Source organism: Rhincodon typus, chromosome 15, assembly GCF_021869965.1.
Source record: "Rhincodon typus isolate 14 chromosome 15, sRhiTyp1.1, whole genome shotgun sequence".
Taxonomy (NCBI): Eukaryota; Metazoa; Chordata; class Chondrichthyes; order Orectolobiformes; family Rhincodontidae; genus Rhincodon; species Rhincodon typus.
The window spans coordinates 23,404,407-23,424,996 of NC_063346.1; the positions used below are offsets into that span (position 1 = coordinate 23,404,407).

The 20,590-nt window shown below is 39.5% G+C and overlaps 1 protein-coding gene across 1 annotated transcript in view; it reads left to right on the forward strand.

The window, feature by feature from the left end:
* LOC109938716 (polyamine-modulated factor 1-binding protein 1) overlaps window positions 1-20,590 on the forward strand; it is a 149,206-nt gene that overhangs the window by 42,607 nt on the left and 86,009 nt on the right. Inside the window, exons 6-8 of the mRNA XM_048605966.1 lie at window positions 11,538-11,664; window positions 13,969-14,126; window positions 15,477-15,723. Coding sequence (XP_048461923.1) covers window positions 11,538-11,664; window positions 13,969-14,126; window positions 15,477-15,723 — 532 coding nt within the window. The remainder of the gene's footprint in view (window positions 1-11,537; window positions 11,665-13,968; window positions 14,127-15,476; window positions 15,724-20,590) is intronic.

Sequence of the window (20,590 nt, forward strand, 5' to 3'; positions counted from 1 at the left end):
TGTAGTTTGACTTCGCGGCTTTTTGCCACTCGGTTCCTGTCCTATAAGCTGGTAAGTTTTTTTCCTTGAATCCTTCCACCACTGAGATCTTAGACTTTCTCAGCTTTGAATCACTATTATAGATTTCTAACCAAACATGACTGATGTGGAGGTTTTCACAAACTGAAACCCTTACACTGAGGTAACTTATTCTCTTAACTGCTCTGAGCGAACTACTTTTTCTGAGAAAAGCTATTTTTACATCTGACTTCAGTCAAGTCTCCTATGAACGGTTCTCAAAAGCTTTTTAACTAAATAAAAAAAACTTGCTCATCCTAGCTTTTCTAAGCTGATGCTATGTTTTTTCCTCCTGTCATAAATCCCACAGCATAAACAAACTTGTATTAACTCAAAGAGGCCTTCGAATTATCTGCTGACTGACACTGGTTCTAAAATCTTGGTTCTGAAAAGACTAACCCAGTTAATTATTAAACCCTGTCACAAAAGAGAAGACAAACACCCATGTGGCACTAGTTTGAAATCGAAACTCAAAAATGAATTATGTCATTATGTACAAATCACACTCCTTAAATCATAAACTGTTTATCTACAACTTTATTTCAACATTATTACGATCCTTTGTTATTACGTATTTCTTTGAATTTAACATCTCTGTCAAATCTCCAGTAACTTTAATGGAAGCTACACAGGTTGGAATATCAACATAAAATAGCAACAAGAATGACATCAAAAAAATACGTTAAGTGTTTGTGCTCCAGAATCTCTTGGCAGAATTTCAAAAGCAATATACATGTCATTCCTAATGTGCCAGACTTTACGAAGAGCTCTAAATGAAGATCTGCACATCAATTCCTTTTCAATTATAAAATCTATGTAGCTGAGTGCAACCTAGATTATAAATATTACATGAATCCGTCCATTTCCAAGTCTATTCACACTTATGACACAGGAAAGAAGTAATCGTAGCAAAAGAAAAATCAGCAATATCAGCTACCACGGCAGAAACCCAGTGTAGGTTTTAGACTGAAAGAAATTGCTGCCACTGTTTCTTCTGAGTTCTCACAAATAATTTCTTATTTTTAATGGATTCCCAGTCTTTATTTGTTACCGTTCATGGTGTTTGATGTATATTCGCCAGTTGGGGCAGCTCTGGCTGTTGGTGCGATTTCAAATTCACAATCACAGAGGGCAGAGCTGCATTGTGCCGCCTCCATTAAACAACACAATATTTAAAATGGGGGGAGTTCAGGGATCACTTCTCTCCAATTAAGGACCTGTTAAGCTCCTCGAGAAGCTTGTTAACGGGCTGGGGAGAATAAGAAGGCAATTTTCAATTCATAAATTGCCAAACCTGAACAGTCTGCATGTTTCAGAGATAGTAGGAACTGCAGATGCTGGAGAATCTGAGATAACAAGGTGTAGCACTGGATGAACACAGCAGGCCAAGCAGCATCAGAGGAGCATCAGAAGAAGGGTCTAGGCCCGAAACGACAGCCTTCCTGCTCCTCTGATGCTGCTTGGCCTGCTGTGTTCATCCAGCGCTACACCTTGTTATCTCAGTCTGCATGTTAATGCACAGACATCAGGTTCAAAACAGGCAAAAGTAAAGCTTCTGTTTTGAAGCAGAAAATTGCACGACATTTTTATATCTTGTGTATTGGCTTTCATTTTGACTGTTTGGCCACTTTTGTTTGTGGTGAGATTGTTGGCCTTCCGAGGCAATGCCCTTCCTCCTCCTAAAGGTAGCAATGACACTATCATGGCTGCAGTCTGTATTTGCTGTTTGTGCTTAGTATCACTAATTGGGTACCAAGCTTGCCTTAACCTAGTCAAGGTATTTACATTTCAAGGCTGTATTGCACAATTTAATGAAAGTCTTACCTTCACCCAATTTTGATTCATTTTTGTTTCTCACTGCTGAAAACTACTTTTTATGCCTTCTCCTATGGGTCTTACATATCACCCCCTTCACCTCTATTCTACTAGGTGGATTGTTTCCTTTCTAGGATTGTAATTGGTATTTAGCACCCCTTAAAAATGAGAGGCTGAGTTTCAGTCAGAGTTATGTGTTATGTAAGTGATTGATGTCTAAGAAATAAGTCTAAGTAAGATTACAGAAAAAGATAAGACTTTTCTAAGACATTCATGATTGAAAATTAATTGTTTTGCATTTGGTTACTTCTTTACAATTTGGACATTGTTTAAATTTAACAAGATTTATTGCTTTTAAAAATAAATGATTATTCCAACTTATGAAAGATATGAATGGGATATGGGTGTTCATGTGTAGATCCCATGGATTTCAAATCTTTCAAAGAAAGTTGATGGTTTTACTTTAAGCAAATAATTTATTGTTTGCAACTGAACCACATATCGAGTGGCATGTGACAGTGCCTGCAAATAGTTCTATACATGACAATCTTAGCATTGCAAGTAATTCATTATCCCTTGTTAAGTTTGATATATTCTTATTGTTTTATCAACTTTGAATATTATGGATTAACATGCCTGTCCAGCTAGCTGAATTTTCTAAAGAACTATGTTTATTTTCACACAAAAATATGATGCTTTTCTAAACAGTTTATGAAACTAGTAAACTCTTTTACTTGTGGAATGGCAAAATTTATCAAAACCCATTAATAGACCTGTGCACAGCATGCACTTCATAACACAATTTTTTTCACCTTTCTCTGTCACTGTGGCCATCATTTTCTGAACCCTTTGAGGATCCCCTTGGAGGCAGGGAGAGGGTGGAGTGTATAAAATCCTTTGGGTGCTGTCGAAATAGAGTTTTGACATTATTACACTTGGAACTCGTTTAGAAAGAACAGACTGTAATTCTTGTGAAAACAGCGCATGGTGCTGAAAATAAGGATTCTTTTTCCATTCATTCAGAGAATGTGGGCTTCGTCAGCTGGACCAGCATTTATTACCCACTCCTAATTGTTGGCACAAATATGAACATTTTCCGAGTCTTGCTGCATTTGAACATGGATTGCTTCAACATCTGAGGAGTAACAAATGTCTGAACATTCTTCACTGATGATTGCACATCACCATTTCTGACCTAGTAATGGAGGGACACAAACCTGACAAACTCCCATTGACTCGAGCTTTGCTAAAGTTCCTTATGCCACATTTGGTCAAATGCTGCTATGATGTCAAATGCAGTGACTCACTTCTTGCCGTTTAGGTGAAAATTGATTGATATTTTACTGGCCCATTCCAATTTGTAGTTACAGACTGGGGTCACACATCATCAGTGCACCCAGCAGTTATGTTAGCATGGCAAAGAGGCAACAAGTTCAGCAGTTCAGGTCAGTGCTACACATAGCTAGGTTCAGACAAGATAGCATGAAATGACAGAGAGAGCTGGGTAGTGTAAATGGTGCATTTCACACAAGGAGTTCAGGTGCCATGGCTTTGGATTTGAGCATTTAGTGTCATCTAACTACTGGCAGTTGGTTCCATTGAAAGGAACTGATAGGGTGGTTGAAGGAAGCAATTGGGAGAGTAGCTCTTAAGACTGGCAAAACACCCACCATGTGCATTGTCCACTCAACATGCCTCGGAGAGAATGATGAGCAGGCTATAATGCTGACAAGAAGCTACAATATATAGATACAGATCAACAAAGATAATAAAGAGATTTGACCTGATAGCCATTATATCTAATAGGATGAAAGAGGATGAGACCTGAATATTTTAGGACATTTGATATTTCTTAAAGATAAGATAGTAAAAGGTATTGGGCAGCTCTGTTTAGCTTAGATATGTCATTCATATCATAGAGAGAGTTGAACTGAGCTTGAAAGACCAAGATGTAAAATCAGTTTGCACAGAGATAAGAAATAGGAAAGGCAAGGGTTCATTTGTGGAAGTAGTTTATAGGCCCTCCTAACTACGGAACAGAGTATACAGAAATAAGTAAATTGGACATGTAAAAAAAAAATTGGAATTATTTTGGGTGACTTTAATCTACATGTGGATTAACAGATTGATCGAGGTAACCTGGAAAATGAGTTCATATAGTGTATTCAGGATAATCGTTTAGAGTAATACATTCTAAATCCAACTGAAAACTACCTATTTTAGACCTGGTATTGAACAATGAGACACAATTAATCAATATCCTCATAGTAAAGTAGCCTCAAAGTGACAGTGATCATAAATATTATAAAATTTCACAACCAATTTGAAGGGGAGAAGTTTGGGTCTAAGACTACTGTTTTAAACTTGAATGCAGTAATTATAAAGGCGTTTAGGCAGAAGTGAAGCTAGCTAAAGTGAACTATATTAAACAGTAGGACACTAGAGATGCAGTAGCAAATATTTCAGGAAATATTTAACAATGCTCAGCAAAGATTTATTTCAGTGAGAAAGAAGGCCACACCATTTATGCCTAAATAAGGAAATGAAAGATAGGATCAAATTGATTAAAAACTGTTCAAATCTGAAAAGATTAGTGGTAAGTCAATATTAAGAACCAGCAAGGAATGACTCAATAAAGGAAGAAAATTCAGTATGAGAGAAAGCTATCTAGCAATATAAACAAATAGTAAAAATTTCTGCAAATATTTAAATGGAGAAAGATTAACTAAAGTGTGTGTTAGTCCTCTAGTGAGTGAATCCGAGAATTGATTATGAAAAGCAAGGAAATGGAGGAGACATTGAACAACTATTCACTCTAGAAAACTTAGAAAAATTCTCAGATACCTGAAGCTTAATCCTACCAAAATCGGCTAATTGTCATTTTTGTAGACTTTCATGGAGGGTTTTTATCTGTGAGGCCAGTGAGTTTTCTTCTGCTATCATCCCAAACATGCCTCATTAACTATGTACCACATTCCTATGGTATCCCACTCATCCATTGTTACTCCAATTCTCTCACTCTCCAGTCAAAAGTACTCATCACTATTGGGACATCATGGGATTCCAGCAACATATTTAAAAGGCCCTTGTGCATCAGACACATGCTGACAGTCTTAACCTGCCCAGCAATGTTTGTGACATTTGTCCCAGATATGGCAGATAAGGAGAAATTGGTGCCATGCTTTACAAGCAGGCACCTTGAAGTCCTGATTTGTGGGGTGATGCAGTGGAGGATCATTCTCTTCTCCCAAGACAAGTAGCGGAGGCCATGGCACCTTGCCAGCCTAGTCCAATGTTGCCATCAGAGTCGGTGTAGTCATCACAGCCTGGAGGAACACATAACAGTGAAAGAAGAAGGTCATTTACCTTCTCCATTCCACTAGGGTAAGTACCATTATGTTCCTTCTGCTACCCACATTCAGTCTATCTCTGCTATTGCACTCAACTTCCCCAAGTCCCGTGCTTCACCACTCCCATGATTGCATGTATGCAGTACAGTGTGGGTTCTGCTATAATACGATAGTTGCATTCCTGCGCAACGATGCAATGCAGGGGCTGAGGGTCGTCGTCACCATCATCATCATCATCATCACCTTCAGATGCAGTTGTGGTTGCAGGGTGAGGGTGAAAAATAGTTAATCTAGAAGTGGATGGATGTGGTTTATTGTCTTCTGACTGTTTCTTCAAATTTGGCTTAAAAAAGGCATCCAGTTTTTGCTGCTTTGCTCTTTTTCTTCTTTCATGAAGAAGCTGTTCATAGGGTGCCAAATCAGATCTTATTCCATGAACTGCTCTTCTAAGAGCTGAAACTGCTTCGCAGTTTCCCTCAGGATGGAAGACAAAACAAAGGTGGAAAGCTCTCGTGGTATTGCATACTGGACTTATTCTTCTTCATCTCCAGCTTCCACTTCCCCGTCAGCGACAAGTTGGTGTAGATCAGCTGTAGAGAGGTCTTCACAGTGGGATCAAGCAGCTCTTCAACATCCTTACTCTCTACTTCTTCAAATCCAACTTGCTTTGCAAGATAAACACAATGTTCTTTGATTCTCAGGAGCTCCTCTGACGGATCAAAGGTTTTAAAATCTTGAAAAAAATCTGAGAAAAGTTTCCACTAAACTGCAAGCAAGCAGTCCTTTCTGACATCACCCCAGGCCTCTACGGTAATGTCAATTGCATTCTTGATGTTAAAGCTCTTCGTAAATTGAAGAACACTGTCCTTATCCCCCTCAATGGTTACAATCAACCTCTTAAATGTGTGTCTTAAATAATAAACTTTAAAAGCATCTAGCTCCTCTTCCAGTGTTATAGCCTTTCTTTTACATTCACCACCCCCAATTTTATCACCAAGATGCTTCTTGTTCTCATTCTTGCCACTTTGTCCTTGCACTTCTGTGAGTAACATGGCAGAATTTGCATTAAAAACGCAGCACTGTACTTCTCACAGAAAGTTCAATGATCACGTGATGCCAACACGGAGACTATTTCAGTGCTAAGATTGCACATGCTCAGGAGAAAGCCTGCAAAGGGATCATGTCTTTTCGAAGCGTACTCCTCTGCACGTCAATGGAATCGCATTATAGCCAACACAAGTTCATGTTTTAGGAATAGCGTTCCCCTATTCATCAGTCACATCATAGCCAATTCGCGTTGCCAGAACATGCGTTAGAGCAAAACCCCCTGTATTGAGCCTCACTCAGTCTCACCGACCCAGTTTCCCTAGACAAATAACCCTGCATGGTGTCTGCATTCCTGCTCACTTACTCAGCATACCTCATCACCTATTCCTTCATCTGCACTATTACTAACACTTTGCCAGCCACTTTCATCTGACTCAATCTCTTCCTTTGTTTCATTCTAAAAGACAACAGCCGACAACAAGACAAAAAGAGCAAAGACAGGTGGTCAGGCACCTGACATTTGGCTTCTGACCTCCTATGAGAAGAGAATCCTGACTGACTGCCTGGAATGGCCAACTAACTGTGCCCAAGCCCCTGGATTTATATCGGTCATTGTCCTTGACCTACGGTGCTGGGATCCCCTGCCTGTAGGGTCTGGACTTGAGGACTTCCTTCTTAGATCTTGGTTGATGTACAGACAGTATGTTTGGCATGTACATAGCTGGCACATGATGCAGATGTGTCATTGACACAGCACGGTTCTGTACAGCAACATGTCTATCTCCTTGACTATGGAGTGCTGACAACCATGACAAGCTGCCTGGCCTTGCATCCGCTGTCATGGCAAGGCAAGACAGAAGTACTCTCAGTCTGTCAGCTCTGACTGAGGGAGCAAAGTGTAAATGGGCAAGGTAAAGCAGAAATGCTGCGGGGCTCAAAGTGAGTGAGCGCTAAAAAAGCAAGTGAGGATCCCTGAGAATCACCCTTGTCCAATCCAGGACTTATACTTAATGGTAAGGTCCTGGGGAGTGTTGCTGAAACAAAGAGATCTTGGAGTGTGGGTTCAAAGTTCCTTGAAAGTGAAATCCCAGGGAGATAGAATAGTGAAGAAGGCATTTGGTATGCTTGCTTTTATTGGTCAGTGCTTTGAATTTAGGAGTTGGGAGGTCATGTTGCAGCTGTACAGGGCACTGGTTTGGCCACTTTTGGAATATTGTGTTCAATTCTGGCCTCAATGCCGTAGGAAGAATGTTGTGAAACTTGAAAGGGTTCAGAAAATATTTACAAGGACGTTGGCAGGATTGGAGGGTTTAAGCAGTAGAGAGAGGCTGAATAGACTGTGGCTATTTTCCCTGGAGCGTCGGAGGCTGAGGGGTGACTTTAAGAGGTTTGTAAAATCATGAGGGGCACAGGTAAGGTAAATAGACAAGGTCTTTTCCCTGGGGTGGGTGAGTCCAAAACTAGATGACATAGGTTTAAGGTGAGAGAGGAAAAATTTAAAAGGGATCTAAGAGGCAACTTTTTCACCCAGCAGGTGGTGCATGTCTGGAATGAGCTGCCAAAGGAAGTGGTGGAGGTTGGTACGATTGCAACATTTAAAAGGCGTCTGGATGGGTAAATGAATAGGAAGAGTTTAGAGGGATATGGGCCAAATGCTGGCAAATGGGACTAGATTTATTCAGAGATAGTAAGAACTGCCGATGCTGGAGTCTGAGATAACACAGTCTGGAGCTGGAGGAACACAGCAGGCCAGGCAGCATCAGAGGAGCAGGAAAGCTGATGTTTTGGGTTGGGACCCTTCAGAAATTTATTCAGAGATTTATTCAGGATATCTGATCGGCACGGACGAGTTGGACTGAAGGTTCTGTTTCTGCGCTGTACATCTTCACGATTCTATGACCCTAAGTGGCTACAGTGATAGTGGACACACTTTGTATAATCTTCCAAAATTCTATAGATTTTTTAAATGTTCCAGCATGTTGGAAAATAGTTATTGTAATACTACTATTGAAGAAAAAAGGCAAGAGATAACAGGAAACTATATGTCAGTTAGCCAAATTCCGAATTTAGGGAAATTACTAGAGATTATTGTTGAGATTATAGTGTTCATCTGACATGTGGCCACTCTCAATGAATCCTAAAAGTGTGTTGCATAATATGCTGGAAGCAGCCTTGACATTGACATACTCAGGCATTCTAGGGTGTCTGAGCTTTTAATGCCTCTCCACCCACCATGAAATTGTATCCTTAGTGACTACTAAAGAGATGATTGTGACTCCAGAAAAGAATCCCAGACCATAAGTCCCTTGAAGATAAGAGTTAAATGCTGGTACCTTTCTGGTGGGGAGTTTCCCCAGTTACGATCTCCCAGATCATGGTGGCCTGCTTGGTTTTGTACACACAAGTGCTACAGAATGGACAGGCCATGGTCAATTAGGATATGATGGAAAGCAAAGCACCTTCAGAGAAACAGGATGATGAGGAATCTGCAGCATCTGGTAAACCATGTAGAGGTCACACAGAGGACATAGTGACGTAGGGGCTCGCGAAATATCCATACATATACATTTCTGATGACCATTCTATACCATTCTTCCAAATAAAAGTCTACCTGGAACCTCCACTATTGCAGTTTACCACAAGTGCAAGCAAGTCTCTTAATGGAAGAGACCAGATGCACAGCCAAGAGGGAATTGACAGCAGGCATAGCTGGGTGGATTCCTCCACATCTGGGCCAGAGTGCAGCCACCCTTTGGAATCTCCATCATCTTCACACATGCCTCATGCTGAACTTACAGCATTTGCTGCCTTATGACATTTCCAGAATCACATCATCTGTTTGGGGCTCAACATCAACCTGGTCTGACCTGCTCCTCAGAGTGTCAGTTGCCTCAGTTATCCTAGCCCCTGACATCCCGACAAAATATTGTGAATCTGGTATCCAGCACATCGCTCATGCCAATAGTGGCATATTACAGTGTTTTCATGTTCAACCAATTCAGATAATGCTCTTCTGGCAGAAGAGTGGTATGCTCCTTTCTAATAAAAATAAAATGTTCTTCCCTCTGTTTATTTCCTCATCAAAAGCCTCACAGAACATTAATAGAGAATCTCATATTTAAGAACTATTGTATTCCAGACAAGAAGCAAAGTAAACACTGCACCACCTTTATTGTCACCCTTTCCACCCAAGTACCATACTATCATAAAAAATGTAGGTCACCAGGAACAACATTAGGCTAGTTCAAAAATCACTTGCTCAATGATATACTTGCAGAGTACTAGTACAAGTCATGATGTCAACTAATCCATCAATTTCAAATTAATGCATGTAATGCAATAATGCATTAAATGTATGTACCTGAAAAGAATGCATATCATGGAACTAACATGGCCACCATGTCCATTTTGTGCCTGTTTTTGTTATGAGTATTTGGCCTACATTGAAGTTTTGCCAAATATAACTCAAAACTGTTCCAATTATCATGCACTACACTACAAATTTAATACATCCATCTGAATTATCAATTTCAGTGCTGCTTTTTACACACTTTTGAATATGCAGCATTCTGAATGTACTAAAATAACAAAGCATGGAGTGGTTTATACTGCAAGATTCCTGCCACACTTTCAGCTACTGATATACCAATATATAAGATTCTCAAGCTAAATGCATGCTCATTAACTCATGCCTCTCACAGATTGAATTTTAGTAACTTAGAAAATGACAGCATAAACTACACACCTGCTAAAATAAATATTTCTGCTCTATTTTTCTGAAATCAAATGTAAAAAGCAAATAGGTTCTTCATTCATTCTAAGTCAAGGGTGTTAAGTAATTGCTTTAATATTTCAATATGTATTGTTCCTTATTATCATTGATTTACCTCAGATTAATATATACTAGTGATACTCAATAACTTTGCATTGTACTTCTGAGCTCCAGTCATGTAATAGCAGTAAAGAGGAGTGGTCTTCATTAAATTATGTAGCAATATTCTATACTTAACACAAGTATTTCTTTGAAAACCTGTGAAATCTTTAGCATGCTCCATCCAGGCGTTAATGCTGAATAGGCCAGAGATCACAAGCTGAACTAATTTGTCACACAATGTCAGTCATCCAAAGTTCATAGAGGGTAACTCCTGCTGACACTGTTCAGCCATTACTTTGTGAGATTTTGTTTTCTTCTTTATTCTGTCTTAGAACACAAGTGTTGCTAGCATTTATTGACCTTAATCTAAGACCATTGCAGACGGCAATTAAGAGTTAACCCCATTGCTTGGGTCTGTAGTCACATGTATGCTAGACTGGGTAAGGACAGTTGATTTCCTTACCTACAGGGCATTTATTTAGCTGATGGGTTTAACAACAAACAACATTGGTTTCATGGTTAACTACAGTGACCAGATTTATATTCCAGATTTATTAATTGAATTTAAATTGCATTAGTTGCTGTGATGAGATTTGAACCCATGTTACCAGAGAATGAACTTGGGACTCTGGATTCCCAGTCCAGAGACATTACCGCTATCCCACCATCTCCCCTATAAAGTTAATTTATGTGTCAATTCAACCTTGTATTTTAACACCTCAAATCACTTTTTAAGAAATCTAATCAATTTGATTGCAACTGAGAAAGGGCAAATTATTTAAAGGTTGAGCCTTGTTTCTTAGTCCACCTAAGCTACAACATTTTGTTTTCTATTTCTGACCACCTGATTTGGTTTGTTAATCAATAATCTACATTTTGTTAACTTACATTTAATAAGCACTCCATGATTTAATATGCCCATCTGCCAGACACAGTTATAACCACCGCCTACCAAATTCCCAGAAGTGCACTGGCTTTCATATTGGTAGCCAATGGCTTTCAATTGCCAATCCAGCTGTGTAAAACAGATTTTTTTATGGTTAAGATCCTCAAAAGCAATTACTACAAGCAATGTTATACTTGCCACATAGATAAATAACCCGTCTTTCCCAAAGCAAGCTATGCGCCAGTAGGCACTTGTGAAAATATAGGTCAGCATGATGTTGACTCCATCATTTTTCTGTAATGACAGTCATGTCGTACAATGGTACATAGGATGAAATAAGTACATCCGTACCCCATAACTGTCGTTAATTTGCAATTGTATTTTGTTTCATTTTTTTAATCTGGATGAATTATTGTTTCTGTCCAACATTTATGGGGGCCTTACATGATAATGCTTTATTAGTATGACTGAATAAATCATCTCTTTATTTTAACATTTGTACTTCCAGGATCTTGCACAAGTCAATGCTCAGAGTTCTGAGTTTGCACAGGAAATCCATAATTATCAGGCAATGATACACAAGATGAATGCACAGTTAACCACTGTTACAGAACAAAAGAATGATAGGATTAAAGGTAATATATTTATTATAAATTGGAAGGGGAAAATATTACAACTGATTGTGTTTTTGTTTTACATACATTGTTTGCTTTTTTGTTGTACAGAGTGAAAGATATTTGAAAGATTATGAACAGGTTTTAATTCCAAGTGAGTTTTTTGGCAAAAAACCTGTCTAGTGAGTTAATTTTCTGCTGGATGGGGCAGCAGGAGATCAGTTCAATTTTATTCGTTGAGCCGTATTTAAATGCTACCAGTTGACTTCCAGTCCAGATTGAGCATCAAGAGGAAGGAGAGCAACTCCTGCCAAATGTACTTTCACAACACTCAGATCCACATTGCTTTCCTAGTTTATGGAGGAGATTTCTGAGTCTGAAGCAGGGTCATCTAATGTTTCCCTTGTAGTCCAGGAACTTGCATTCTTGCTCCTTCTTTCTCCACAAAGTCACACCTGTTTCTTCATATCAACTATACATCTGCTTCTGCGAAGCAGCGCATTCAGCTTACATACGTAGGAATCCCAATTAGGATTGCTGCAGAAATGTTGTGCTTGAACTGAATGCCTATGCTTGTTGTGGAATAAAGAACTGATTTGCTTAAAACAGGCAGGTGGGTCATATATTTGTGCTTGTCCTAATCCGAGTTGCAAAACTCTGCAGGTTAATATCATAAATGGTCAGAATGTTGATTGATGCCTTACCTGTGCATTATTAACTGTTCACCCTGCCACTTTCCATTGATCATGTAACATTAAAATCAACCCTCTTACTGTGATTTCTATTTTGCCACTTGGCCTAACCTTATTAATCTTTAAAAAATAAAATTTTGGAAACAGACAATGCTTGAATTACTCATCAGAGCAGGGACAGATTTAATCAGTTCTAGAAATAGATGTTGGGACTTTTCAGGACACAAAATCTCTCCCTGAGGAAACAGTTCAGGGGTCATGATTTTCATAGGATTAACCTACTATTTTCTTGGAGGTGATGTGGCTGATAAATTAATGGAAGTGGGCCAGGTCTAGAGGTGGGAGAGTAGCCCAATTTAAACACAGAATGGCAACAATTAATGGTTTCATTTGCAGGAAAGACAGAGGACTGGGAATCAGCCCAGCACTGCCCCATCCTTTGCAGATACTGTGTTGATAGTTTGCCTTGACTCAGTGAGAGAGAGAAAGGGAAGTACTTTTTCCAGAGGATGGCAGAAGGAGACTGATTTCTCAAACCAAGCAAACCTGGATAGAGATGGCTGAGAAAGTCAGCTGACAGTCCGTACTCACTGCGTTTAGCGCAGGAATGGTTACTGTGCCCTAATTTGCTCTGGCAAGGGGAGTGCAATTCCAGACTTCTGTAACAGGCCTCTAGAAATTCAAACACCAGCAGATGAGCCTGAGGGTGCAAGCTGTTCCTGAACATGCAAGAAATCTGTGTCCAGGGTGCCTAACAACCTTTCAGCAACAGCTTTGAGCATAAAACTGAGTCAATAAGGCTTCTTCACTTATAACCTTTAATACCTTGTACATATTGACAAGTGGCACATGTGACCTTCCATTTGTTAATGCCGGATGCAAGAAGTCTTCAAAGTACTTTGGAGAAGTTGAGTGAGTCGTCAAACACATGGCAAATGCAGTACAATGTGGCTAAAAATGAAGTTACACATTTCTGTGTGAAAAAGGCAGAGTATTACTTAAATGGTGATAAATTGTGGATGCACAAAAGGATCTGGGTGTCTTTGTACACCAGTCAATGAAAATAGACAGGCAGGTACCTATCAGGAAATCAAATGGTTTATTGGCCTTCATTGCAAGATGATTTTGGTTCAGAAGTAGAGAAGTTTTATTACAGTCATACAGCGTTTTAGTAAGACCACCTCTGGAGTATTGTGTGCAGGTTTGTCTCACTGCCTAAGAAAGGATATACGTTCCATAGAGAGAGTGCAGTGGAGGTTCACCAGGCTGATAGCTAGTATGGTAGGACTGTCCCACGAAGAGACATTAGTTCAACTGGACCTGAAAACACTAAAGTTTAGAAGGATGACAGAGCTGGAAGGACTAGATGCAAGGAGGATGTTCTCCTTGGTTATGGAGTCTAGAATGAGCGGTCAAAATCTCAGGATGCCAGGTTATAGCTATCTATGCTATAGACAGCATCCTTAATTGTTCTTTTCTGTTGAACCCTCTGATTGATCCTTGGCCCCATCCTTTGTTACCTGTCCTGTTTGTGTCACAATAGTGTGGAACACTACAACTGATTTATTATTAAATATCACCAAATTCTTTGATAAATTCCAGTAACATTTTGGACTTAAAATCTTTCCTAAAGATGTAGCCCGCTTAGAGAAAGTTGTCCAAAGTCTTCAACTTGATATAGCCTCTGAGTTGCAAAAACACCAAAAGGAGTCAGCCAAACTGGGACAGCAGATCATTCAACTGGAAAATGACCTACGCAACAGTCGAAAACTATACAACCAACGAGAGCAGGTGAGCAATTAAAGTTGAAAGCCTAATACTATCATAGTATCAATATTTTCAAAGCCCTAATTGAACAAATTGAAATAACAGATTTGAAATAAATATTTATCAATGGTAACATTGATGCTAGCTGCATGAAGAAAATATGGAGATTCACAGGTGTAATTGAAAATGTCTTTGTCCCAGAGACAGAATTTCGACTCTATAGCTTAACAATGAAGGGAGTATTCTGCTTATGCTGGTGTGTTGTTAACGTTCGAATTTCTGAAATACCATTTTATACTGGACTCTACAGCCACTATCAATATGTGGTGTATTCTTCTGAGAATTACTTTAATCCAGCCTCTGCTGGCTAACAAATTGATTGCTTATCTAATGATGTGGAAAAAGTCATTAGTAATTTAGCATTAACATTGGTCAAAACTGATACTAGCTTGAGGCAAATTTGTGACTAATTTGCAGTCCTAAAGGTTTCTCGTTTATAATTAACTAGAAATTTAATAAAATGGGTGTTTTTAAGTAAAACAAAATTAACAGATGCTGTGATGATTTTTAATATATACCCCCAGAATACACAATAACCTAGCCCAGTTAAAATCTTCAACGTAATAATACTTTCATTTCAGAAATCTAACTACAACATTATAAAGTGCCTGAGACAAGAGAAAAAACTAATATACAGCTGGGATTGGCACATTTCAAGTATTACACATGAATAGTATTCATTGAGTTGAATTATTTTTGCAGTTTAATTATTGCATAGGTACATAGTGGCATTCATTATTAGCTACAAGAACTTTTTCATCCATTTCAAGCAGCTATCTTTTGAGGGCTATACTTTTGTTCATTTGAGTGTTGTGTGAAATGTAACCAATTCATTTTTACACCACTTCACAAATTAGGAAGTCTGCAACTTGATTTTAAAAAATGCTAGTGATTTACAAACTGTAAGCCTTGCAATTACTTATGCTGGCTTCTGATTTAAAGTGAAGTCCAGTGTGGGTATACAACTTTTTCAAAAGCATATGTTTAGTTTTAAGATCAGTTTAACACCAGTATTAACTTCAAACCCTATATAGTAAATTACACTTTAGTGGCTGGTTCATATTTCAGGGCCTTCAGTTAGATCTGTAATTTCATAACATGGCTGCAGATTTATTTTTAACACTGTTCTGAGGTTGATGTGTTGTTTGAAGCTGTAAAGCCACTTTGATTTTTCTGATTTAAGCTTTAATGCAGCTTTTGATGGGCATGATCAACTTCTGATCCAAGTGATTAAGCACAGGTTTTTGGACGACTTAAATAATGCCCTTAGAAGTGCATTTGCATTCTACATACTCTGCATGATTTCCTCCAAAGGCAATACAGAAGAGAGATGACCTCTTGAGGAAATCTGAAACAGACCTGCTTCAGGCTCGTGATAGTATCAAAGGGAAGGTAACAGAAATTGAAAAGCAAGGCGCTGTGGTGAAAGGCCTAGAGATGGATCTTCAGAGACTGGAAAAAGAAAAGCAGCACAAAGAAAATGAAAACATATCCCTGAAGGCCGAGATAGAACAGTTGAACCAGGATCTACAAAACAGCAACAAAAACTGCAGAGAATTTGGTAAGCATGCTCTGGTGGTCTGGTATGTTCCATAGTATGTAATTTCCAATGTCTTATTGCTACAACAAGAGCATACCCTTATTTTCCAGTCTTTTTTTTTAATGAAAATAACTGATTATTCATATATAATCTCCAGTTCCCTGATGATTTTTCCATATATTTTAAGTTGCTCAAAGTTATGCTTGTATGCTTTTCATTATTTTTTCTGTTTCATTGAGTTAACCTCAAATGTAAAAGGTGGTGAGACACCTGGTATCTCACTGCATAGCTAATACGGTAGATTTTGCTGTAAAAATTAGACCACACCTTTCACTGAACACACATATACAGTTAAGCACGAAAATCCAGGAGATGCTATCTAAGAGTGTTCATTCAAATGCAGTGAACAGCGTGAAATTCCAGTACTGGTTGACATTGTACGTAGAGCAGATTAGACTAAGCACAAAAAGTCAAGTCATTGCAGTCTACTCAACCTTTTAACAATGTGGGAAGTCTTCAGTATTGCAGAAGTACCTTTCTGGCATCATGAATTAGCCTTAAGAAATGACGAGACTTATTCCATAAGTTTTTAATTTAATCTTTTAACTTTTACTTTCTAGCTCTATATCTTAATTCAGTCTTTCTTTCCCATTCTTTATTTAGTTTACCTGAATTGACTTTGAATTGACTATCCTAACTGACTTTCCCTCTTCAGTCTCTGAGCTGCATATACATGATTCTCCGCAACCCACTACACCGCCTCTTCTGCCTAATCCCAGGTACGTTCCTTCTGTCTTCTGATCATCAGCAGTATTATTCAAAATCATCCCTTACTGATAAAACCCAACTCAACCTATCCATTCCTCAATTGATTCGCCCAGCACTTATATTAGAATTCTTGTTTGACTCTTAGTATTCAATTAGCCATGATTTCACAATTGTTGCATTCCCAAACCTGTTCAGTTATCTTCAACAGAATCTATCTCTTTTCTGGTAAGCTCTAATATATGATATTCAAATCCTAAGTCTTTTTACCTCTTCACCTTGCTCACTTTTGGTCAAAACTTTATTCACTCTTAGTTTGTCTCCACCATTCGCAGTGATTATACTTCTTTGAACAAATGAACATAGATATCAAAAGAATGAGTAGGCCTTTCAGCCCCTCAAGCCTTTTTTGCCATTCACTAAGGTCATGGCTGACCTAATTGTAATCTCAAATCCACCTTCTCATCTACCCTGATAACCTTTCACCCCTCGATTAACAAAAATCTATCTTCCTTTCCCATAAAAAATTTCAAGGACTCTGCATCCACTGCCTTTTCAGGAAGAGAGTTCCAAAGACCTATAACTCTCTAAATTAAAAAATGTCACCTAATTTCCATTTTAGATGGGTGACTCCTTTTTTTTAAATGTGACCCCTAGTACTTAATCATCCTATAAAAGAAAACGTCCTCTCCACATCTAACCGTCGAGACCTCTCAGAATTTCATAACAACAAACTCCTCTCTAAACTTATAGTCCATATCTTTGTCCTTGGTGAATGCCGATTGAAATACTCATTAAGGACATCACCCACTTCCTCTGGCTCCACTTATAAATTCCCTCTTCGATCCTTGTCTCTACCCTTTCCCTCGTTACCCTCTTGCCCCTAATCTACATATGAAATCCTTTGGGATTCTCCTTAATCCTACTTGCCAAAGGTATTTTATCTATTTTTTTTAAGTTCTTCTGTTTCCTTCATACTCCTTAAGGGCCTTGTTTGATTTCTGTTTCCTAGATCTTGCATATGCTTTCTTTTCCTTTTTAATTAAACTTGCAACATCTCTCACTATCGAAGGTTCCTGGACTTACCATTCTTATCTTTCACGCTGGCCCTAAATTCTGGTCAAGTGGCTTTTAAAAAACTCTCATATGTCAGATGTGGATTTATATTCAAACAGCTGCCCCAATCCAGATTTTCCAATACCTGCCAAGCACTGTTGTTATTAGCCTTCCCCCACTTTAGCACTTTTACCCCCCGACAATCTTAGTCTTTTCCAGAACAGTCTTAAAACTTATGGAATTATGATCACTGTTGCTGAAATGCTCCCCCACTGAAACTTCAATCACCTGGCCAACTCATTCCCTAATACAAGGTCTAATACGGCCCCTCCCCTAGTTGGACCATCTGAATATTGTTTCAAGGAGCCCTTCTGGATGCACCTAACAAATTCTGCCCCATCTAAGCCCCTCGCATGAAGGGTGTCCCACTGAATATTGGGGAAGTTAAAATCACCCACTATGCGACGCTTTTGTGTTTACATCTTTCGGTGATCTCCTTACATATCTGTTCCTCCATCTCCTGCTGGTTATTGGGGTGACTCTTGTATAACGCCATGTTAGTGACGGCACCTTTCTTATTCCTGAGTTCTACCGTATGGCCTTGCTGGATGATCCCTCCAGGATGTCCTCTCTTAGTGCAGCAAAAACATTCTCCTTAATCAATAATGCAACTCCTCCCCCTTTTGTATCCCTCTCTATCATGCCCAAAACATCTAATGCTGAATGCCAGTCCCGCCCTTCTCTGAACCAAGTTTTTGTAATGGCTATTACATCATAGTCCCATGTGCTAATCCAGGCTTTAAACTCAACTGCCTTATCTATTATATTCCTTGCTTTATAATAAATACACTTCAGACCACTAGTCCCATTGTGTTCATTCACCTGGCCCTACCTGTTCTTCCTACTTGACTTACTTGATTTAGCCCTGTCTTCTCTTCAAACACTCCACATGCTGACCTCTGCTCTGATTCCCACCCCTCCCACATGGCACTAGCAATCCTCCAGTACAGGTGCAACCCATCCTTCTTGTACAGGTCTCACCTGCCCTGGAAGAGATCGTAATGATTCAAATATCTGAATTCCTCCCTCCTACACCAGCTCTTTGGCCATACACTCAACTGTATTATCTTCCTTATTCTGGCCTCACTAGCATGAGGCACAGAGAGTAATTCTGAGATTGGAAACCCCCAGAAGTCCTGTTTTTCAACTTCCTACTAATTCACTTTGCAGGACCTCATCCCGCTTTCTGCCTATGTCATTAGTACCAAAATGAACCACAACCCCTGGCTGTTCACCCTCTCCCTTCAGAATATCCTGTGCATTCTCGGTGACATTCTTGACCCTGGCACCAGGAAGGCAAGACATCATCCTGGAGTCTCACTTGCGGCCACAGAAATGCCTACTGATCTGGCTGCTGCTGCTGCCTTCCCTTGAGAGGCCATGCCTCCCAAAAGTATCCAAAACAGTGTACCTGTTTGAGAGGGAAATGGCTACAGGGGACTCCTGCACTGCCTGCCCACGCTTATAGTCTTCCTGGTGGTCATCCAACTCCTTTCTGTTTGTGTAGCCCTTACTGGTGGCATGATCAGCTTGCTAAATGTGCAATCCATGACATGCTCCATAGTCAGTCCATCCATAGCCCCAGGCAGTCCATGCAGCAAATCAGGAGCTGCAGCTGAACACAATTCTCACGTACATTGTCATCATGGACATTGGAAGTGTCCCAGATTTCCCACATATTGCTGGCAGAGAATTCCATGGGGCTATGTTCTCCTGCCATTGTGAACCTTATCAACTATATACAATAAACTAGGAACCAATTACACATCCTTACCCACTACTCACCAAAATCAGCTTTCTTACTCTCGCTCTCTATTCCTAACAAACTGCAACAACAAAAGTAAGTACTTTATACACTATCTCCCCCTTGACACTACTCACTTAGTCTCTAGACCTGGTTCCTGAGCAGCCAAGCCTACGGCATTTTTTGAGTTGTGAAGTCTCCGCCAGAGTTCCACCTCTGGCTTAAGTTCCACTCCCACTGCCACCACGCTGACTGTCCTCAGTCCCACTCTGACTGACTCTACTCCTCAGGCATTTATCTGGTAGTTCCTGCCACTGTTTACCCCAGATTCACTCTGCTGTGCTGTGCTCCCACCACTGCCACTCTTATATTCAATGCCTCGACTAATAAAGGCAAGTATCTCACATGCCTTCTTAACTACCTCAGCTACATGTCCTGCTACCTTCAAGGATCTATTAACATGCACACCAAGATCCTTCTGATGCTCTGTACCTCCTCAGGTCTTATCATTAAATGTGTACTCCTTTGCCTTGCTAGTCTTCCCAGTGTGCATTACCTGATACACTTTTCAGGATTAAATTCCATTTTTCATTGTTCAGCCCACCTGACCAGACTGTCTATATCGTCCTATCATTTAAGGCTTTCCTGTTGCTATTTACCACACCTCCAATTTCTGTGTCATTTGTGAAATTAGTGATCTTAGACACCTGGATCTCTCTGCATCTCAAAGCTCTGTAAACTTTCAATATTTAGCTAATATACATTTTATTCCTCCTGCTGCAATGGATTACTTCACATTTTCCCATATTATCATCCATTTGGCAGATGTTTACCCACTTAATTAACCTATTATATGGTTTTTTGTCATCCATATGTCCTCTTCACAACTTGTGTTACTATCTATCTATCTTCATACTGTCACCAAATTTGTCAATCATTACCTCTCTCTGCCCAGAACCGATAGAAACTACAGAGAGATGTGAGCACCGCACAGTTGATCACACAAACCAGCCTTCTATCCATTGACTTCACCTATACTTCTCACTGCCTTGGAAAAGCAGCTAACATCATCAAAGATCCCTGTCACTCCGGTTATAATCTCTTCCAACCTCTTCCATCGGGCAGAGATACAAAAGCTTAAACACGTACCAACATGTTCAAGAACAGCTTCTTCACTGCTGTTATTAGACTTCTGAATGGACCTCTCAAATTTTGCACCTAATGTTGACCTTGCTTTTGGTACACCTTCTTTGCAGCTGTAAC